Source organism: Cucumis melo, chromosome 3 (assembly GCF_025177605.1).
Source record: "Cucumis melo cultivar AY chromosome 3, USDA_Cmelo_AY_1.0, whole genome shotgun sequence".
NCBI classification, from domain to species: domain Eukaryota; kingdom Viridiplantae; phylum Streptophyta; class Magnoliopsida; order Cucurbitales; family Cucurbitaceae; genus Cucumis; species Cucumis melo.
Window position 1 is genome coordinate 24,942,086 of NC_066859.1, and position 18,483 is coordinate 24,960,568.

The 18,483-nt window shown below is 29.7% G+C and overlaps 1 protein-coding gene across 1 annotated transcript; it reads left to right on the forward strand.

The window, feature by feature from the left end:
* Positions 1-16,866: 16,866 nt before the first annotated feature.
* LOC103504158 (ethylene-responsive transcription factor ERF017-like) lies at positions 16,867-17,505 on the forward strand. The gene has a single exon (XM_008468630.3). It carries the CDS (start codon positions 16,867-16,869, stop codon positions 17,503-17,505), a length of 639 nt encoding a protein of 212 aa, XP_008466852.1.
* The last annotated feature ends 978 nt before the right edge of the window (positions 17,506-18,483 follow it).

An 18,483-nucleotide genomic window follows, 5' to 3' on the forward strand; every position in this document is an offset into this window, starting at 1 on the left:
TTACTTTCGCTTGTCACTCGCTCACGCTTATGTTTAACTGATTCAATACCAATGCTCCCTTACTTTCATACCTGCCACCTCTGTTTAACTGATTCAATACCATTGCTCCCTTACTTTCATACTTGCCACCTCTGGAAATAGTGTTAGGCAAGTGGTTTGGAAAATTAGGAAAAAGTAATTGTATTATTGTTTTTAAGACTTGGTAATTTTGAGGTGATTTAAGAAAAATTGGTTGTCCGGGAATCAATTTTTCTATATTACCTTAACTCTACCTTAATAGAAGACATGTGTGTCTTCTAGTTTCACTTTAGATGTGTATTTTATGTTATTTTCTAGTTTTCTGCTTGCATTTAAATCCGCACATGGTTGTTGAAATGGGTTTTCGAATGAATTGTTGGTTTTTTTTTTCCAGAAAAAGTCTGTTTATGTTTGTGTGTCAGTGTAACTTTAATATGAGATTATTAAGGAAGGAGATAGAGGAGGAAGAAGGGAGAGAGAAAAGGTAGAAAGTAACCATTGGGGATGAGTATGAAGATGCTGCAGCAGAGAGCCACCCCTCGGTGGCTGTAAGGTTTAATGAGCATATTGGAAATAAAAAAGGCCCAAGTTTCTATTGCTCTGGGTTTTGTTGGTGGCATTCATCACTATATTAATCTACAAGGAATTTGATGCCGATACACAAAATAATCGGGTATTTGTGTTTCAATTTCTATATCTTTAATTCATCTCAGTTATTTAGGCTTATTAAGACTAAGGAAGACAATTCTTTTTTCTTGTTTCAACTAGAAATTATCTTGATATCTTGATTTTTAGTTTTCTATGGGTGTTTGGTTGGTTTGAATGCAGAAAACTTTGGTTGAGTACATGACCCAAACAAGTTTCAAGTGGCCTTTGCAGGCATGGCACTTTGAGCTAGAAAATTTTGAGAAGCAGCATGGGTGGAACTCCTGATATGCCTAAAAAGTGGATCCTATGAAGGAAAATAAAGAATTAGAAAATGGAACCAATTATTGAATAACTATCAATTTTTCTCCATCTATTTGAGCAATATTTAGCTGATATGTGTATATATGTTCTTTGCAGCTCCACATTCTCATGTTTAAAGATAGAAAAGTAAATAAAGCTTCCAAAGAACCTAGATTCTGTGGAGATTTCTGCTAAGGAAATCAAAGATTGCTACGGTAAAAAACCTCACCTACTTTCCTTATCAGGTTTTTCTGTTTGTTTTCTTTAATATTTTGGAAATTTTCCTGTGTGATTTATGTATATATTCCTTTATCATTTATTTTGATTTTGGAGAGTGTCCTTGGTAATTTTAAGGTGATTTAAGAAAAATTGGTTGTCCGGGAACCAATTTTTCTATATTACCTTAACTCTACCTTGATAGAAGACATGCGTGTCTTCTTATTTCACTAACATATAGAATTTGTTAATGTATGTACTGCTCAAAGAAGAAGAATATTTATACAAATATATTGAAGTATAGCTTTGGTTTGTTAATTACTTTTTCATTCACATATATAAGTTTTACAAATAATCTCTAACTTTAAACATGCACATATAAGTAATCTTGATGACCAAAAATTATCCAAAACTTGGATTAGGAGATTCAATATTATCATTATTTTATTTTCTCTCGTTTTTATCCTAATTTGTTGTACTTTTTATAAGAAAAAATAAGAAAAATGAAGATTGTGATAAGAAAATCATTCCGGATTACTTATGAGTTATTTCTAATGGGATATATTATATAAAATGTGTAAGTCTATTACTTTTTTTTTTTCATTTTCTCACGATTGTAAATTTATTTTTATCTCAATTATAGAGATGTGTACGTTATAAAATTATGGAGTAGTATTACTTTATGTTAATGCTTGTGAGGAGGCAATGATTAAATTATGAAAAATAAGTCATAATGCATTATTAGGTTGAAATTCTTAGAGAAATGAGCATCCAGCAGCCACTTCAAAAGTTTAATGCATTATTAGGTTTATATTCTTTCTTCTTTCTTTCCTTTTTTTTTTTTTTACTACATAAAATTTTCTTACCCTTTCTTCAATTCGAATATGTTAGATATTTATTCTTCCTTTGTATAATTAAAGAAATTTTTGTGGGTAGAAAGGTTGTGAGCCAAATAATAATTAAAAAAAAAACTTTTAAGATTAATTATAAATATCTTAAAATACAAAACATATATATACCACTTTCAAAGTATATATATCAATATAATTATTAGGTTTACATAATTTTTTATTATTATTGTTACGATTATTATTTTCAAAATACTCCTATACGATAACTTTAACATCATTTCTCTAAAAGTAATTAAGTTTGACTTAATGTTTATCGGTATGACTTCCGTTAATTATTAGAGGTTAGATGATCAATTTCCTATCTCAAGATTATAGCATTACTCTTGACAAAGTTCGTGAATCTTACCGCACTTATCATATCCTTCTTATATATATGTGTAGAAAAAACCGTAAAAAAAATTGAAATAAAACTAACTAAACTTACCTAGCAATTTTATCTTTGGTCAATTTATTTTGCTTTCATAACTTGATTGATTCATTTAAGAAGTAAAAAGAGGTATTTTGGCAAAATCTAAGTTTTTATTTTGTTATTATTATTTTATTGTTTTTGTACATGGAAAATTACAATCTGTTATCAAATAATTTCCTTGTTGTTTCAGCATATGCCTCTCCCAGCTGTTTCTATCTGTAGCCATCTGAACTTAAAGAAGTCAGTACATAAACTTCCAAATATGATCTCACCAATTCCCTTTTCCAGCACCAAAATTTGGAAGTTTCTTCATGTTGCTTTAACCTCTTTGTTAGATGAAATAATTTAGATTAGTCTATTATATATATGAAGGAGGATTTTAAAATTTCCACACCAAAAGTAATGTATAGTCAGAAAGACAGTACTCTTTAATTTCCTTCATTGATTATGATTTGTGGAGTCAGATATTGGTTTTCATCTCCTTCCTTTCATTGTATTACTCATCAAATTAGTATGCTTTTTCTCTTTAGGGCAATTGCAAAATATAACAAAATAAAATTCATCGTATTAATAGATATAACACAATACAACACAATGTTTAAATTTAGTTTTTGGAATCTTAGTCTATTAGTGATAAACCATATAGTTGATTGGAGTTTATCATTAATAAAAGTTAATCAACGATAAAGTCTTAACGTAATATAGTTTTACTATATTTGCAATTCTATTATTATCCATATGTACAAGTGCTATCCATTACCAATGTGGTTCGCTATAATAATTATTATTAGGTTGGTTATAAATTTGTTAAAAATGATTTTAGTTCTTGAACATTGAGATTCCTTCAATTTTAGTTTATCATACTTTCAATACATCTTAAATTTAATTAGTCTCAGGCGTACCAATTAATATTTGTTGTTTTTTTCAAAAAAATAATTATCTATTAATTAGCCATGCCTTGTTTCTCATAAAATAGGTATTAACATCTTGTATTCTATTTATTAATTTCTTAACCAATTTTCACAAATATAACTATTGAGAATACGATCAAAATCCTGTATCGGTTCAATAATTAAGGAGATGATTATGAATTTATATAAAGAATGATAACTATTTCCAATGGATATAAGATCTTTTAATTTAGGGTGAAACCAAAAATCATGAAGGTGCCTATTGATTGGGAGCTCTACCTTATATCGAGATGAGCTAAGTATAAATAGATAAAGAGAAGATATAATTTTAACATTATTATTATTCTTTAACCAATTTCTACAGAATTCATATATGTAATATGGAACATATAACTTTTAAACTAAAAAATCTAAAGGAGAAGGGAGAGTTTAAAGAAAGAGCTCTAAAAAAGTACACGGAAAGTTAAAGGACTATAATTCTTCGAGAGAGACCAACGAACAACCCTTGAGTTGAAGAGATAATTATGGTGTTCTTCTGGGTAGAAGGATGTATGCATATCGAGCTGATGTCTACATTGCAAAAAGATGAAAAACATCAGTAGAATTCGGATTCAACGTCGAGCCCCAGACATTCTTCTTTTACAGAATACGATGCTTCTGTGTCGTAAGGAAGTCCATGCGAGAAATTTGTATTTCTAAAGGAAAACCAACTTTGTGGGGAGAAAATTGTTTCCAACAAAATCAGCAAAATTTATCCCAACCCTAGTTAATTTGCGTAGTTGAAAAAACAATTTTGTACTACCAACTTCAAACAGCAGGAAAAAGAAAAAAAAAAGATAGAAAGCCAACTTGTTGGTTTAAACGTCAGTTTTTCCTGAAGTTCATATTAACGGTGGACCGACAAATGCCTCGAATTCTTAAATCACCAATTTAATCCAAGAGAGAAATTTAATATTATATCCAATACTAATTAATATAAACCAAACATGGTTGAAAAGGGGAGTAGTAAAGCCTAATACTAAATATTAAAGGGTTTCTCTCCTTGACATAGAGCCAATTTCAGAGTCTAGAGCCATCAAATCTGATCGCGAGCCCATATGGACGTGAAAACGGAAGGGTTTGTACAAACATTAAAGGGAAAAAAAATAAACTTGGTCCTTGGGGTTTGTCCTATACTAATGACTATAGTTTAAATTTATAATAAGTGGTTGTTTAAGATCACAAAGCTTAATCACTAGGGGGTTGATGATCAGCAACATTAATAGTGCTTTTCTCAATTGATCGCCTTGAAGAGAATGTATGTATGCGTTCATAAAGCAACCAGAGAGGGCTTTATGAAACCTCTCAGTATGAGAGAAAGGAATAAAAGAGAAATTTGAGTATAAGAGTTGCTCAGATAGATAGTTTGAAGGTTAAATTAAATTATAAGAGTAGTTTACAAATTATTTTAAAATTTGTGCCTCTTTGTTTTATGAGATTTTAAAAGTATTTAATAGACGGTTTAAATTGCAATTTTAGTTGTTAACTTTCAATTTTATATCTAATATTAGGTACTTGGTATATATATTAAAAAATTTTAGATCTAAAATTTGAATTTTATATTCAACCAAACTTTGAATTTTCAATTTTGGATTCACTAATTTATGTACTCTACAAAATCGTTGGATTGGCCAAGCACATTGTAAATTTATTGATACTATATGATAAATAGATAATTTACGATGAAGGATATATGAGTAAATATACACAAAATGTAGAATAAGTAAGTAGTCCAAATCTAACCTTTAAATTAGCTTAAATTAAAGGTAAATTAATTACGAGTACTCATAATACTCATGTTTGTTAACACCCCTCCCTCAAACTCAAGAACATGGTAGAGTAGAGGCCAACTTAAAATTATGAATCGACAAATAGTGAAAGGACTAGATTACAATGCTTTCATGAAAATATCAATGTGTTGTTAGGTACATAGTAGAGATGGATTTTAATACGACGGTATGTTGCTATGAGCTCATAATGAATAAAGTGATAGCTCATTTCCTTATATGATTGGTACATTCATGAAATACGTCATTGTGAGTAATGTAGATAGAACTATAATTATCATAATAAATGATAGTCATTGAATGTCGAAGAACAACTATATTCAGAGAAGTCATCAAAGACCCATAATAACTCAAAAGTGTAATAAACAAAGACATGATATATTCAAATTCAGTACGTACTGAAACTTATGAAACAATAGTTTTGCGTTCTTACTATGCTAAGAAATATAATAAAAGAATCCCCCAAGTAGAAGCAATAAACCATGGTGGAACGTGGATTGGTGGAATAGCTAACCCTATTAGCATCAGAGTAGCCAAAAGACATTGGGAATGATTTAGAAAAAACCTAAAGATCATAACCAAGGGAGCCTTTGACTTATTGTAGAATGTGAAAAAAGCTGCGAAGTGAATAGATCGAGAAGCAACATTAATTGTCCATCAGGGTATAGCCAAAATAGGTGGGTCACACTAAAGTAAAAGAAATTGCATTTTGTTTGATGCAAAGTGACATCTTCAAGAACACCATAAAAAATAGAAGCCAAAGGAAACATTCGGATCTAGTGGTGCTCATGATATAGCCGGTTCTACTTTCGAATGCACGATTTGCATATTCATCTCTAGAATATAGAGAGATGTAGCTTATTGTTTATTTTGGTCCTAAAACAATATTATATCCTTAGAATTTTGTTAGACATAGCTAAGGTTGAAGGCTAGAATCTTGGCTAGTGACAAAGCCCAAGCCAACCCCTCTCTCTTAGGCCTGTAAGTACCCGATCTAATTCTTTTGGAAAAAATATAAAAAGGAATTCTTGTAAGAAATTTCGTATAGATATCTTGGTAAGTCAACTCTACTAGGTTAGAAATCTAGTTTCTTTAAAAGAAATTCTCTTTGAAAGTCCTATCTTTATAAGACTTAAACGAATGTTCCTTGATTTTCTTTTCGATATATATACTTGAAAACAATTATTATTTTTTATTTTAAAAATATTTTCTCGTGGTATGATTCTAATCAGGGTCACACCATTAAACCCTCAAATAGAGATTTGAGAAAAAAAATATAGAGTTTTGGAAAAAATATGTTGGTTTTGAAAGAAAAAGAAAACAGTATTTAAGATTAGAAATAGCAAATTTGTATTAATTATTCATCCATTTGAATTTCATATTTTGTGATATTAAAAATAAAAAATGAGAAAGAGGTTAGGTGGCGCTAAATTAACGGGCAGTTTGCCGGTCATCTGACGTCAGCTGGACACGGAGAACGCCAGATCTTTGCTTGCGTCATCTAAAAGCAAATGTCCGACTTCTTATTGGTCCATACTTCATACAAACCAAACATTTATACACTCACTTTACACTTTTCGTATAAAAAGTCAAACAAAAAAAACGTACACACACTTCCAAGTAAGTCAAATTAGATTAAATTACAGATACTTGAATTGGGCAACTAACTGTGGTCATTGCATTAAATATTAGGTTACCTTTTGACATTTTTTTATTAGAATAAATAAATTTATCATCCCAATGGTAGGTTTAGTCAAATATTATATTAATTATTAAGAGCCAAACTCGACGGTTTTATTTAGGAAAACTAACTCACCGCACATTAGTATTTCAAAATCCTTTTATTTTGTGAAACAGTGATTGTAATTTCTCTTGGTAATTATTAAATAATATGGGCACGCTAGTTTTCGAATTTTCTCTATCAAACATTGAACTTCATGATGAGAAAATAGGCATCATTCAACAAATAAGTTGTCGCGGAAGAATTGATTCAACAACAATTTTGAAAAGTCTCAATTTGAAGACGATCTCATATATTCAAAATTCGATTCAATCGTAAGAATCTCGAAAAACAATCCCAAGGTCAAGCAAGTTAGAAAATATACAAACATTAAAATATATATATATATATATATATATATATATATATATATATATATATATATATATATATATATATTTGAATGGCCAAATATATAAATACGATGATATACCCATGTATGCTACATGAATCACAGATAGTTAAGTTGTAGCATATATCATATAATTTTGATATATCAAGTATTCATGATATATATAAAATATGAGTTTATATAGACTTCATATTTCATATTTTAGGTTTAGTGTCATTTCGATTGAGATATATATGAAACACATTTTTTCATACATGTAAGTATATTTAGTTATTCTGGAAGTATATACTTCATTAGGGCAAAAACTAAGATAGACATCATCAAATTGTTTGAAATACTATCTTTTTTTTTTTTTCAATCGGTAGAAATTCATCTTTTTTAAACTATCACAATTACTTGAAGGCAAAAATGTCATTTGGATCTAACTTTTGCTCGTAACATCTTAGTTCGTGACTATTTGTGAAGAAAATGATGACTTCGGGCTATTAATGCAATTAAGCCTATTAAAATAGGTTATTACTTATTTAGGGTAGAAAAGCATATAATAATATTAGCCTACTACTATTGGGCCATGTAATAATTGGACCCAACATAACAGAAGGTAATTGGACCTAAGATAACCATAGGTTTTTGAGAAATTTTCATCAATACCATTAGACGAACGTAACCAAATATATATTGGGTTGGGTAATGACAAATTTTAATAATTACATAGATATATTGATATATCAATAGTAATAAAAGAGATTGATTGTAACACTCAACAAACTTGTCAAAGATCAAATTAATATTTGGTACTGTAGTTGTACCAAGGTCGATAGTAGTTTATTTAAATAGTAATAATGATAAATAAATAAAATTTATTACAAAACTAATAATTTTTTCAAAAAAAGAAAGGGTAAAAAACTCCTCCTGCTTTGGACATTTTGGGATTTTTTTCCTTATATTTCAAAATATTACATACCTCCACGTTTGTTTGTTTAATTTTTATTTAGTCTCTAAATTTTAAAATATTATATTTGATTTTTACCTTCAAATTCGGACTCATGTTTTCGTTTGTTCCTAATTCTCAAGATTTTCATTGAGTCTCTATAAATTTATACTAAATCCGTCGATATAACATTTAGAAACTAAATAAGAATTAGATAAAAATTGATAAATGTAGAAACCAAAAAAATATTTGGTTTAGAAAGTGGGTTTGGAATTGAAGATTGTTGAAGCATGGGTTTAGGTTCAACAAGATATCATGACCACAGGTTTGAAGGTTGTAGTTAAAGGGTTTTGTAGTGAGTTGGTTTCAAAAGGCATAGGGAGATAGCAATATATTTCATGGATAGTGTGATATGTCCACATTTAATTTTTGAATAATTAATGAACTATAAAGAGAATAATTAAAGGGGAAAAAAGAAAAAGAAAAAAAAGAAGTCTATTAGATCCAAAATGACACGTGGATATATAAAGTAGGGAGAAAATGATTGAATTTGTCTCCACGTGGAATTCAATTTTTCTTTAATTAAATCGGCTAATTTCCACATCTACTGTATCCAATTCAACTGTCGTTTACCAAAAAGCAAAAAAGAAAATCTCTCGCTTCGGCTGTCGCTCTCATGACTATGATGTCATCGGTGATTCATCTCCTCGTACGCCGCAACACTTTCAACACCGCCCAGGGTCACCGCCGTCCAATCATCGCCGACCGCCCTCTCACTTTTCCTAATTCTTTTTAAAGAATTCTTATCTTAATCTAACACCTCCAAATTAAGTTATTTTAGAATGTACCAAAATAAACTAACATCTTTACCGTAAATAGTAAAATTTTGAATTTTATATCAATAATAAAAACGGATAAAATTTTTATTATCGTTTAAGCATATCAGTATCTATAAATGTTTATTAGATAAAATTTTAGATTCTTGTTATATTTTGTAAATAGTTTATCAAATTTACTATTTTTTATAATTCTCCTTCAAATTATCTATTTAATTACTGTTATTATCCTCGTAAATTTTCTTACGAAATTGTTAAATAAAGGATATAAAAGGTAAAAAGGAAAGTTAACCCATATATACTACAAGAAATAGTGGATCTTCCAACGTATAAACACGTCGATATATATATAAAAATGTGTCGGAAAAGGATCTACCAACATATATAGACCTGATGGAAGACGTCGAGAGAAATGCGTTGGGAAACGATTTCTCGACGTCGGTTCATATGGGCATCAAGAGTAAAGAACTTCTGATGCAGGAATGAAGGGCATCAAGAATAAGGTATGCCCGACGTGCTTAAAAAGGGTGTCGGTCGTGCATTACTCCCAACGCCTTTTTAGAATGCATCGAAATAGTCTCTCCTGATGTGCATCATAATGCGTCGGGAGATATAAACAACTCCCAACATCTTTGTGAGTCGGGAGATTATGTTTTTTTTTTTATCTTTTTTCCAATTATTATCTTCATTTTTTAACCTAGGGTTCTTTTTTAGTTTGAGTTTTAATTGGATTTAAATTCAATAAAACTTTCAAATAGAACAAACACAAAATTAATAAATACATTTGAGATACCAAATTTTAATTTATAAAATTAAAAAACATTTCATACAAAAAAGTATCTTATAATATTGTTTGTTTGAAATAAATACACAAAAAAGAAAAGTATATCGTCTCTCATTGTCGGAACCATCTTCAAACAAGTTTGCACCTATAATGACATGAAAGTAATGTATATTATTCAAACTTCAAAGAAACCAAAATGGATGTCAAAACCAAAACTTGGTAACTAACAATAATCAGATTCTTTGTACAAATGTTAGGAGTATACATAAGTTGGGTTGAAAAAAAATATGGACCAACCCAAAGTAATTGGATTGGAAAAAATTAAACTCTATCGATCGATTCAATATGCAAAGGTCAACCCAATTAAACCAACTCAACCCAAAAAATTCGAGTTGTGCTGAGTTGGGTTGACGAGTTTGCCTTTTTTAAAAAAATATATATATTATTTTTCTAAGTCTACAATAATGTAGGGAACGATGCACGATCGTGTAAGAAATGATATACGATCATATTGGAAATGATACATGATTGTGTAGTTCTTTTTATATTGGTTATATAAGTGTAAGAATTAAATTTTCATCATTTTCATATTTTCTTATATAAGTGTGTTTACAATAAATGCAGGAAATGATGTATGATCGTGTAGGAAGTATCACCACGATCGTGTAGTTCTTTGTCAAATGTAACATATCACCATTCCATAATAACTCATAGAACTCACTTCAAAGTTTGCAACCTAGCTAACTTTAAAAACTTTACAACCTAGCTAGGGTCGATCTTTACAACCTAGCTAACTTTACAAAGTTTGCAACACACTTCAATCATTTACAATACACTTCAACGCACCTCAATCAGAACAAAGAGATTTTAAGGCAAAAATATATATATTTAAATAATTTCAAAGAACAAAGAGATAGACCAGGTGTCGACGGCGTAGGACAGGGAATGGTAAGATAGGGCATGCAACGAGCAACAGTGATGGTCAGAGTTTCAAATCAAGATTGGACGATTAGTGACGTGATTTTTGTTTTATTTAGATATGTTCTTTACATAACAGATATGGGGTTTTTAAAAGAAAATTCCTAATGCATCCCAATAAGTATTGGGATCTCCCGATGCGTTACTAAGCACGTCAGGAGCACCCTTCTATCTCCCGAAGCGTTATTAAACGCGTTAGAAGTATCCTTCTATCTCTCGAAGCGTTACTAAACGCGTCAGGAGTATTTTTTTTTTCTGCTTACGTGTACATGCTTGACATCGGAAGATACATATCATTATTTAAATTATTTATTTCAATCGACGCCCCAATGTTCAGGTCGGGAGATAGAAGAGTATTCTTAATGCCCTTCGTTATTGCGTCGGAAGATATACATTATATACCAACACTCATTTTAATGCGTCCTATCTCCCGACGCCCATTCTCTCGACAATATAAATAGACATTAGGATATGTATAATTTCTTGTAGGAACAAATTTACCTAATTTATCAACAATATATTGGCTATATCTACTTGTTTGAATTTTGAGCTCCAAACGTAATAATACTTTTGTAGCCAAATTATAGAATGCTCTATTATTATACCTAATAGAGAAAAAAATCAAATCCCACTATATTCTAATATTTGATCAAACTTTTTCAAAATGCTTACCGATAGACGAGAAATCGAAATTCAAGGAATGTATCTTTTTTGTCACTCTCTACATTAGACTCAACCCAACAATACACCTTTACCTGCCAATCTCATACGTGATAGAAAAGAGTGAAATTAATATTGATTTACTTTATTTTAATTAGTACACATGTCTTTTAAAAATATGGAAAAGTTGAAAGTCGTAAAAGGAAGATGGGTAAAGATGGATAAAAATTGGAATTGGGAAGTGATAATTTAAGATTAAAAAAGGTAATGATGAAGAATATGTAGAATTATAGGGTTATAAGTTTGAAATTTTGGACGAGTCCAATGGTCGGACGAAGTTAGCTAGGTTAAGTTATGTTAATGTGTGGGTTTTTCAGACTACCTGTTGACTTCAATCCGCTGGCCTTTGGTTAGACGGGACGTGGACAGGGCCTTTAATTTGAAGAAGTCAATCCCACTTTACTTCCTTTCCATTAACGGCCGATTTCCTTCCCAAATATAAAATAAACTTTTTTAGTACACAATCTTCCAAATAAGTCAACATTTTACACCCATTTATATACCTATATATATATATATTATGAGAAATCAATATCTTTTTAATATCTATTATATATATATTCTTTTCACTAATTTCAAATATAATCAAATAAACTGCTACATTTATCCAGATAAATTATTATATATTATAGTTTATCGAAATGTATCATAAATCAGTTTTGATGTTTTATTTTATATATATATATATATATATATATATATATATATATATATATATATATATATATATATATATATATATATATATAACTTTTTTTTATCTAATTTCTATTTAATCCAGTATTTTAAAAGATAACCGTAATAGTTTTCTTTTTAATTTTTGAGTTTGATCTTATTTTATGTTTTTAAATATTATAAATAATTTTAGTAATTAAATTTTTTAATTTGATTTCTGGGGTTTCAAAGACTTATATTTTTAATCTTCATCATTACTAAATGCTCTCAATTTTAATTTTGGTATCGGTGTTATTAGTTAATTTAAAATTATTATAAAGTTAGATCTTAAAATTCAAATTTAATAGTGATTGGAAATATTAGTGAAATTAAATTAGTTATAATTTTTAAAATAAATTAATACATAGACATTTGAGCATTTAGTGAAAAAAATGAAATTAAAATTATAAATCTTAAAACGTAGAAACTCAGATTCAAATTCAAACTTTGTGGATAGATTTATTATACGATTCTGAAATTGAAGTTACACTATAATTTTGGGACCGAATGGGGGAAAAAAAACTTTTTTCCTAGTTCATCGTCAGGCAAAATCTTCTTCCTACATTAATTAGAGTACAATAATGTTGGACTCAAATTCAAATCTTTAATATGTAGTAGTTTAATTTTTCAATTTCTTTTGTATGGCTGATAAACACAAATATTATAAAGGATCTTTTGAAAAAAAATATTTTTTAGAAATTATTTACAAAAAAACTTTTAGAAAACAAAAATCCATTACAACTGGGTTTCTTTTTGAATGTAAGACCTTTCCCCCTTAGATTGAGTAAACAATATACTTAATAGGTATGCGATCATTATATTAGTCTGAGTTAGCATACTATTTCTTTATATCCAATAGTGAGTTAGACATCACGATCTATTGCATATAGCACCATATCGGTGCAAGTAGTTTTTGACGCACGTATGTGGGTATCAAGCAACGAATTTGACTTGTCCAATCAATCTAGCTCATGACTGTGAGGTATTCGATCGTTATTTTATCCCGATTTAGCATATTGTTTGTTTGATATATATACAATAGTGATTCATTAGACTTATGTCTACAAAAGAATTAGAAATTGAGATTAGAGTATACTTTTCTTAGATATTCTAAAACTACAACAAGTATTAAGTAGTTATAATTTGACTAAAAGTTTGTATTTTGGTTTCAATTTACTATTCTCTACATTTTTAGTTTAGATTTTCAATCAAATATACTAACTCTTTGTTATTGGTGTTAGTTTTTATTAATAATACTTAATTAATTATAATTTCTAAATTTAGAATCGCAGTACAGTTTTTCATTTAAGTATTTTGTATGATATTGTTGCCATAGCCATCACATTTTCATTTTCGTTCTCACTCTTTTATTAATTAAATTTGAACCTGGCGCCGCGTCCGAGTTTGACTGAGGTTGAATCCATTTTGATTCTTTCTAACTTATTCTAAGTCTAAAAACTCTAAAAAAAAGAAGGGGGAAGGGGATTAGTCAAAGATATTTGATTGTTTTTCTAATCTTCTTCACCCCTTCCCAATCAATAACTAGAATGAAAAAAACGGGAATACCAACGCATCCGGGAATAAACGATTGATCTCGATTAATAGACCCGCTAAAGCCCCGAACCATATAGTACTTACTACCGGTGCCACGGAGAGATATGTTTTTAGATCTCGCATTGAAAATCCTCCTACTTTATAGTAATTTGTAATACATACTGGTATTACATACCATCAAATGTATATATAGTTAATAACCGCTTGTATTGTCCGCGGAATTCCTAATTCAAATTGAAATGTACAACAGTTCAATTCGGTAGATATTCCCTTTTTTATTAAAAAAAATATGTAGCTTTCCGCCCCACCCCAAATATTCATTTTTCTTTACGGCGGATTTAATATTTATTATTTCATACGTATATAAGTCTTTTTATTATTTTTATTATATTTTATATATGATATGAGACAAAAAAGAAGAAATGGCAAGATAATTTGTGTATACCAATGGAGGAAATAAATAAAAAATGTGGAAAACAAGACAGGGATTCTCTACAATAACACTGTAGACCAATTGAAAGGGATGTAGCGCAACTTGGTAGCGCGTTTGTTTTGGGTACATATATATATATTTCTTTTGAAAAGTAACACGGAAAAAAATCCAAATATAAGGAGCAAATTGAGAAAAAAAGAAACAATTGTTACCAAGAATAAAAGAATGTGAAATTTATAGGTGTATTAGAATATTTCAACTAGGTTGACACATCCATAACATCTTTAAAAGTTAGGGAACAAATTAAAAGAAAAACTTGAAACTTAAAAGGATTGATTAACGTTTTGGAAATCTAGAAACAATTGTGTTTATTCTTTCCTGCATACTATTTTTGGGCCTTATAATTGGGTTTATATGAAGTTAGAGAGCAAAAAGAAAGGATATGGAAAATGAAGAGAGAGAAAAGAGGTGACAATGCACAACCATGGAGTTGAGAAGATCAAAAATAGGAACAAATCAATGATAGATGACAATTTTTAATATTATTTTATGCCTTTTCTTTTCTCAATTTTATATACCTAAATCTTTATCAATTGTATTTCTTTATATTAGTTCTCTTCCATGATTGTATCTTATTCTAGAGTTTCTGTTTGTTTCCTTAATTGGTTGCATGGAGTTGGAAGTGACCAAAGAAAGTGTTAATCAAAGACATATTAACTACATTCATGACCACAAAAATAAAGCAATTTATTATTCAGATGAAAGATTCAAATAAACTTCTCTAGTGGTAGAGAGTTGGATTAACATAAATATAAATACAATTTAGGTTATTCAAAGCTTCTTTTAATTAAATGAATGGAGATTCTTGTACCAAATGAATGAAGAATATGTTAGTGTATATAACTGCTTTATTTGACCTTTGAAAAACAAGAATATCGAAAATAATAATGGACCCTAAATTAAATGAAAATTGAAATCAAAATCCATATAGATATGAGTCAAAGTTAGGACTATGGACTAATATTGGGAGCGGCCGATCTTTTTAATAAATTCCATGTTGTCGGAAGGCCGGTAACCTCAAACTCCTTCCGATCAGTCACCTTCCACAATTGGTCCTTCATCCTTTCCCTTCTTTTAAAAGCTGGCAATATATCTCTCTCTAATGCACCCAAACTAAAACCAAACAAAATACGAACTCTTACTGCTTAAAATAGAAACACTTAATATTTCATCCACACCTTTTTTTCTTTTTAATAAATTCCCATTTGAAAAAAAAAAAAAAAATTGGATTCAAGGTCGGCTCTTCAAAAAAACGTCTCAATAAGTACTTCCGTCAAAACCACTTTCAAAATTACACATTTTTAGCCCTCAAATAACTCCCAAAAATAACCATCACTAATAATTGATTAATTTCCGTCTAATGTATATGTTTATTTTAGTCTTCAAATTAAAGTAATAAAACAATCATTTTGATGTTTACCCTTTTATGTCTTAACATGTAAACATATAATTGTATGACTTTAAGCCATTATGGGATGGAGACAATGATTGAATGAGTGGATAGTAGATCATGTAAAGTTAATTTATTCCCACTTCATTTCTAGAAATATTTTATGCATCGATCAATATATACTTTATCAATTAATATTTATCTTGATAAAGCATCCTCTAAAAGTAAAAAAAATAAAAATGAAAATGAAAATGTTGGCCAAATATGCTAATTTAAGGATAAGTAATGAATAGTTAAGATATGGTAAATACACAACAAAGTTGTACTTATAATTTTAAATAGGATATGAGTTGGTTGCATATTTCCAAATTTAATCTAAATTTAACTAACCATTTCAACTAAACAAATAATGTATATCAAATAAAATATAGCTAGTTATGACCTAAAGATCGACCTAGATCGAGAATATTAAACTGAATTTATGAAAATGTTTAATTAATGTAAAAAAAAAAAAGACAGAGAGAGAGAGAGAGAAAATAATTGACTTTATAATATGAATTGAAAACTTGATGATATACTCCAAATGTAGCACTATTACAAAAACAAACTATAGAATCCAAATTGTGCACCAGATAGGGTTATAATTAGAGATTTAGTAATTTTTTTTTTTTTGTTAGATCATATTTATAGTAAAAAGAAAAGGGATAAGTCGTAATGAAGAGTGTTATATATGAATGATTGTTATTACATAAAGAAAAATACTGAGTTTGAAATTGTTAATATTAATAATATTAATATTATTAGGAACGTGGCCTAAAGACGGTCCAAAGCCAACAGATGAACCGTGTTTGAGTAAGCACACCCCTTCCGAAGCTGCCACGTGTGATTTTGTTTTGAACTGTCCACTTTGAAGTTTGAACACGTAAATTAAAAAAGAGGCAAACAAATTAAAAAAATAATATTGGTCCACTCAGTCCTTCCCATATATATATGAAATCCCGCCCCCACTCTAATCCAAGTCAACAACCTCACATTATTATCATCCATCACTACTCTACCTCTCTCATTACCGAATTATCTATCTATCTATCTATCATGAACAATAATCTTTCCCAAACTTCCGCCGCCGGCGACACCAAATACAGAGGTGTACGGCGGCGTAAATGGGGGAAATGGGTTGCGGAAATCCGTCTCCCAAACAGCCGAGACCGTATATGGCTTGGTTCTTACGACTCACCGGAGAAAGCTGCTCGAGCTTTTGATGCTGCTCTTTTCTGCCTCCGTGGTCCTCATGCCAAGTTTAACTTCCCTGAACAACCACTGCCCGACATTCTTAATGCTCATTCACTCACTGCCCATCAGATTCAAGAGTTTGCTGCTAAGTTCGCTAATGAGTATGACTGTCATCAAAACGACGTCGTTGATGATGTAGCTCCTCCACCCACTACTACTACTACCACTACTACTGCTGAGGACAATTGTGGAAATTCACCTTCCTCCTCTAATTATAACAATGTGGATTGGTCCTTCCTTGATGAAATTCACGATCATCACAACCCCAATCCCCATTCTTCTTCCAATTTCTTTCCTCTTTACAATGACCATTTTGATAATATCTTAACCAATGATTTTTATCAATCTTCCACCACCAACAACACCAACGACCTTTACGATGCCGTTTCCGGTGACGACGACGACACTTTCTCCAATCAACCCTTTCTTTGGAACTTTTAAAATCTCACACCCCAATTATATATATTAAGCATTATATTTTATATATAGATATATACATCCTATACTATATATAGTTAGGCCTTACAACTACAAGGCGATCTCCTTTTTCTAATTTCTCTCTTATTACAATTTTTTGGGGAGAAAATCAAATTTAAAACCCTTAAAAGAAAAGAACTTTTATTTTTAAACTGTAGGGTTCTTTTTATTTCTGGGGAAAAAGAAAAAAAAAAAAACTTTTTTTTTGTTGTTGTTCTTTTTTTTTTTTTTTTTCCCCTTATCTTTTTTGAGTCATTTTGTTAATAATGGTCTCGTTAAGAGAGAGCTAGAACTTGGGTAGGTGTTTCACTGCTTTGATCAATTTCAGCAAGGTTTCCTTTTTAAGTATATTGTGTATTGTTGCTATATAAGTATATGCTATATATATATATACATATAGAAAGAGATAGAAAAAAAGAAAAAAGAAAAAAGAATATATAGTGTGTGTTGTTATATATGTTATTGTCTTAGCCAAGTTGGTACCTCTACTCTTATCTTCAATTTTGTGGTTTGTAATTTTCAAAACGTGGGGGTTTTTATGTTCACAAAAAGTGAAAGTTTGCGAGTGATAATGAATAAAAAAATTGGTGGGGAAAAAAGGGGACAGATGTTCCCAAAAATAGTGACATAATGCACCCATATATCTTCATCCTGATCAAAGAGAAAATTAATTAATATCATATAACCCATATATTGTTTAATTTAATTTGCTCATTCACCATAAAATTGCTGCTTCGGGTATAGATCAGAAAGTGCGATATTAATTACATGAAGAAAGAAAGAAACCCATATATTAATGTATTTCATTCTCCTCTAGATTATCCATCAAAATTTTCTTCTTAATGCATAATTTTAATTTCAAACGCACACTCAGTCTAGGGGGACGGAAATCAAATGGATAGCAACACATTTCCGACTTATTACTAGTGCATTTCATCACAA

Bases quoted from the DNA above. Each gene is read 5' to 3' on its own strand.
- LOC103504158 (XM_008468630.3), top strand. From the start codon at position 16,867: ATGAACAATAATCTTTCCCAAACTTCCGCCGCCGGCGACACCAAATAC.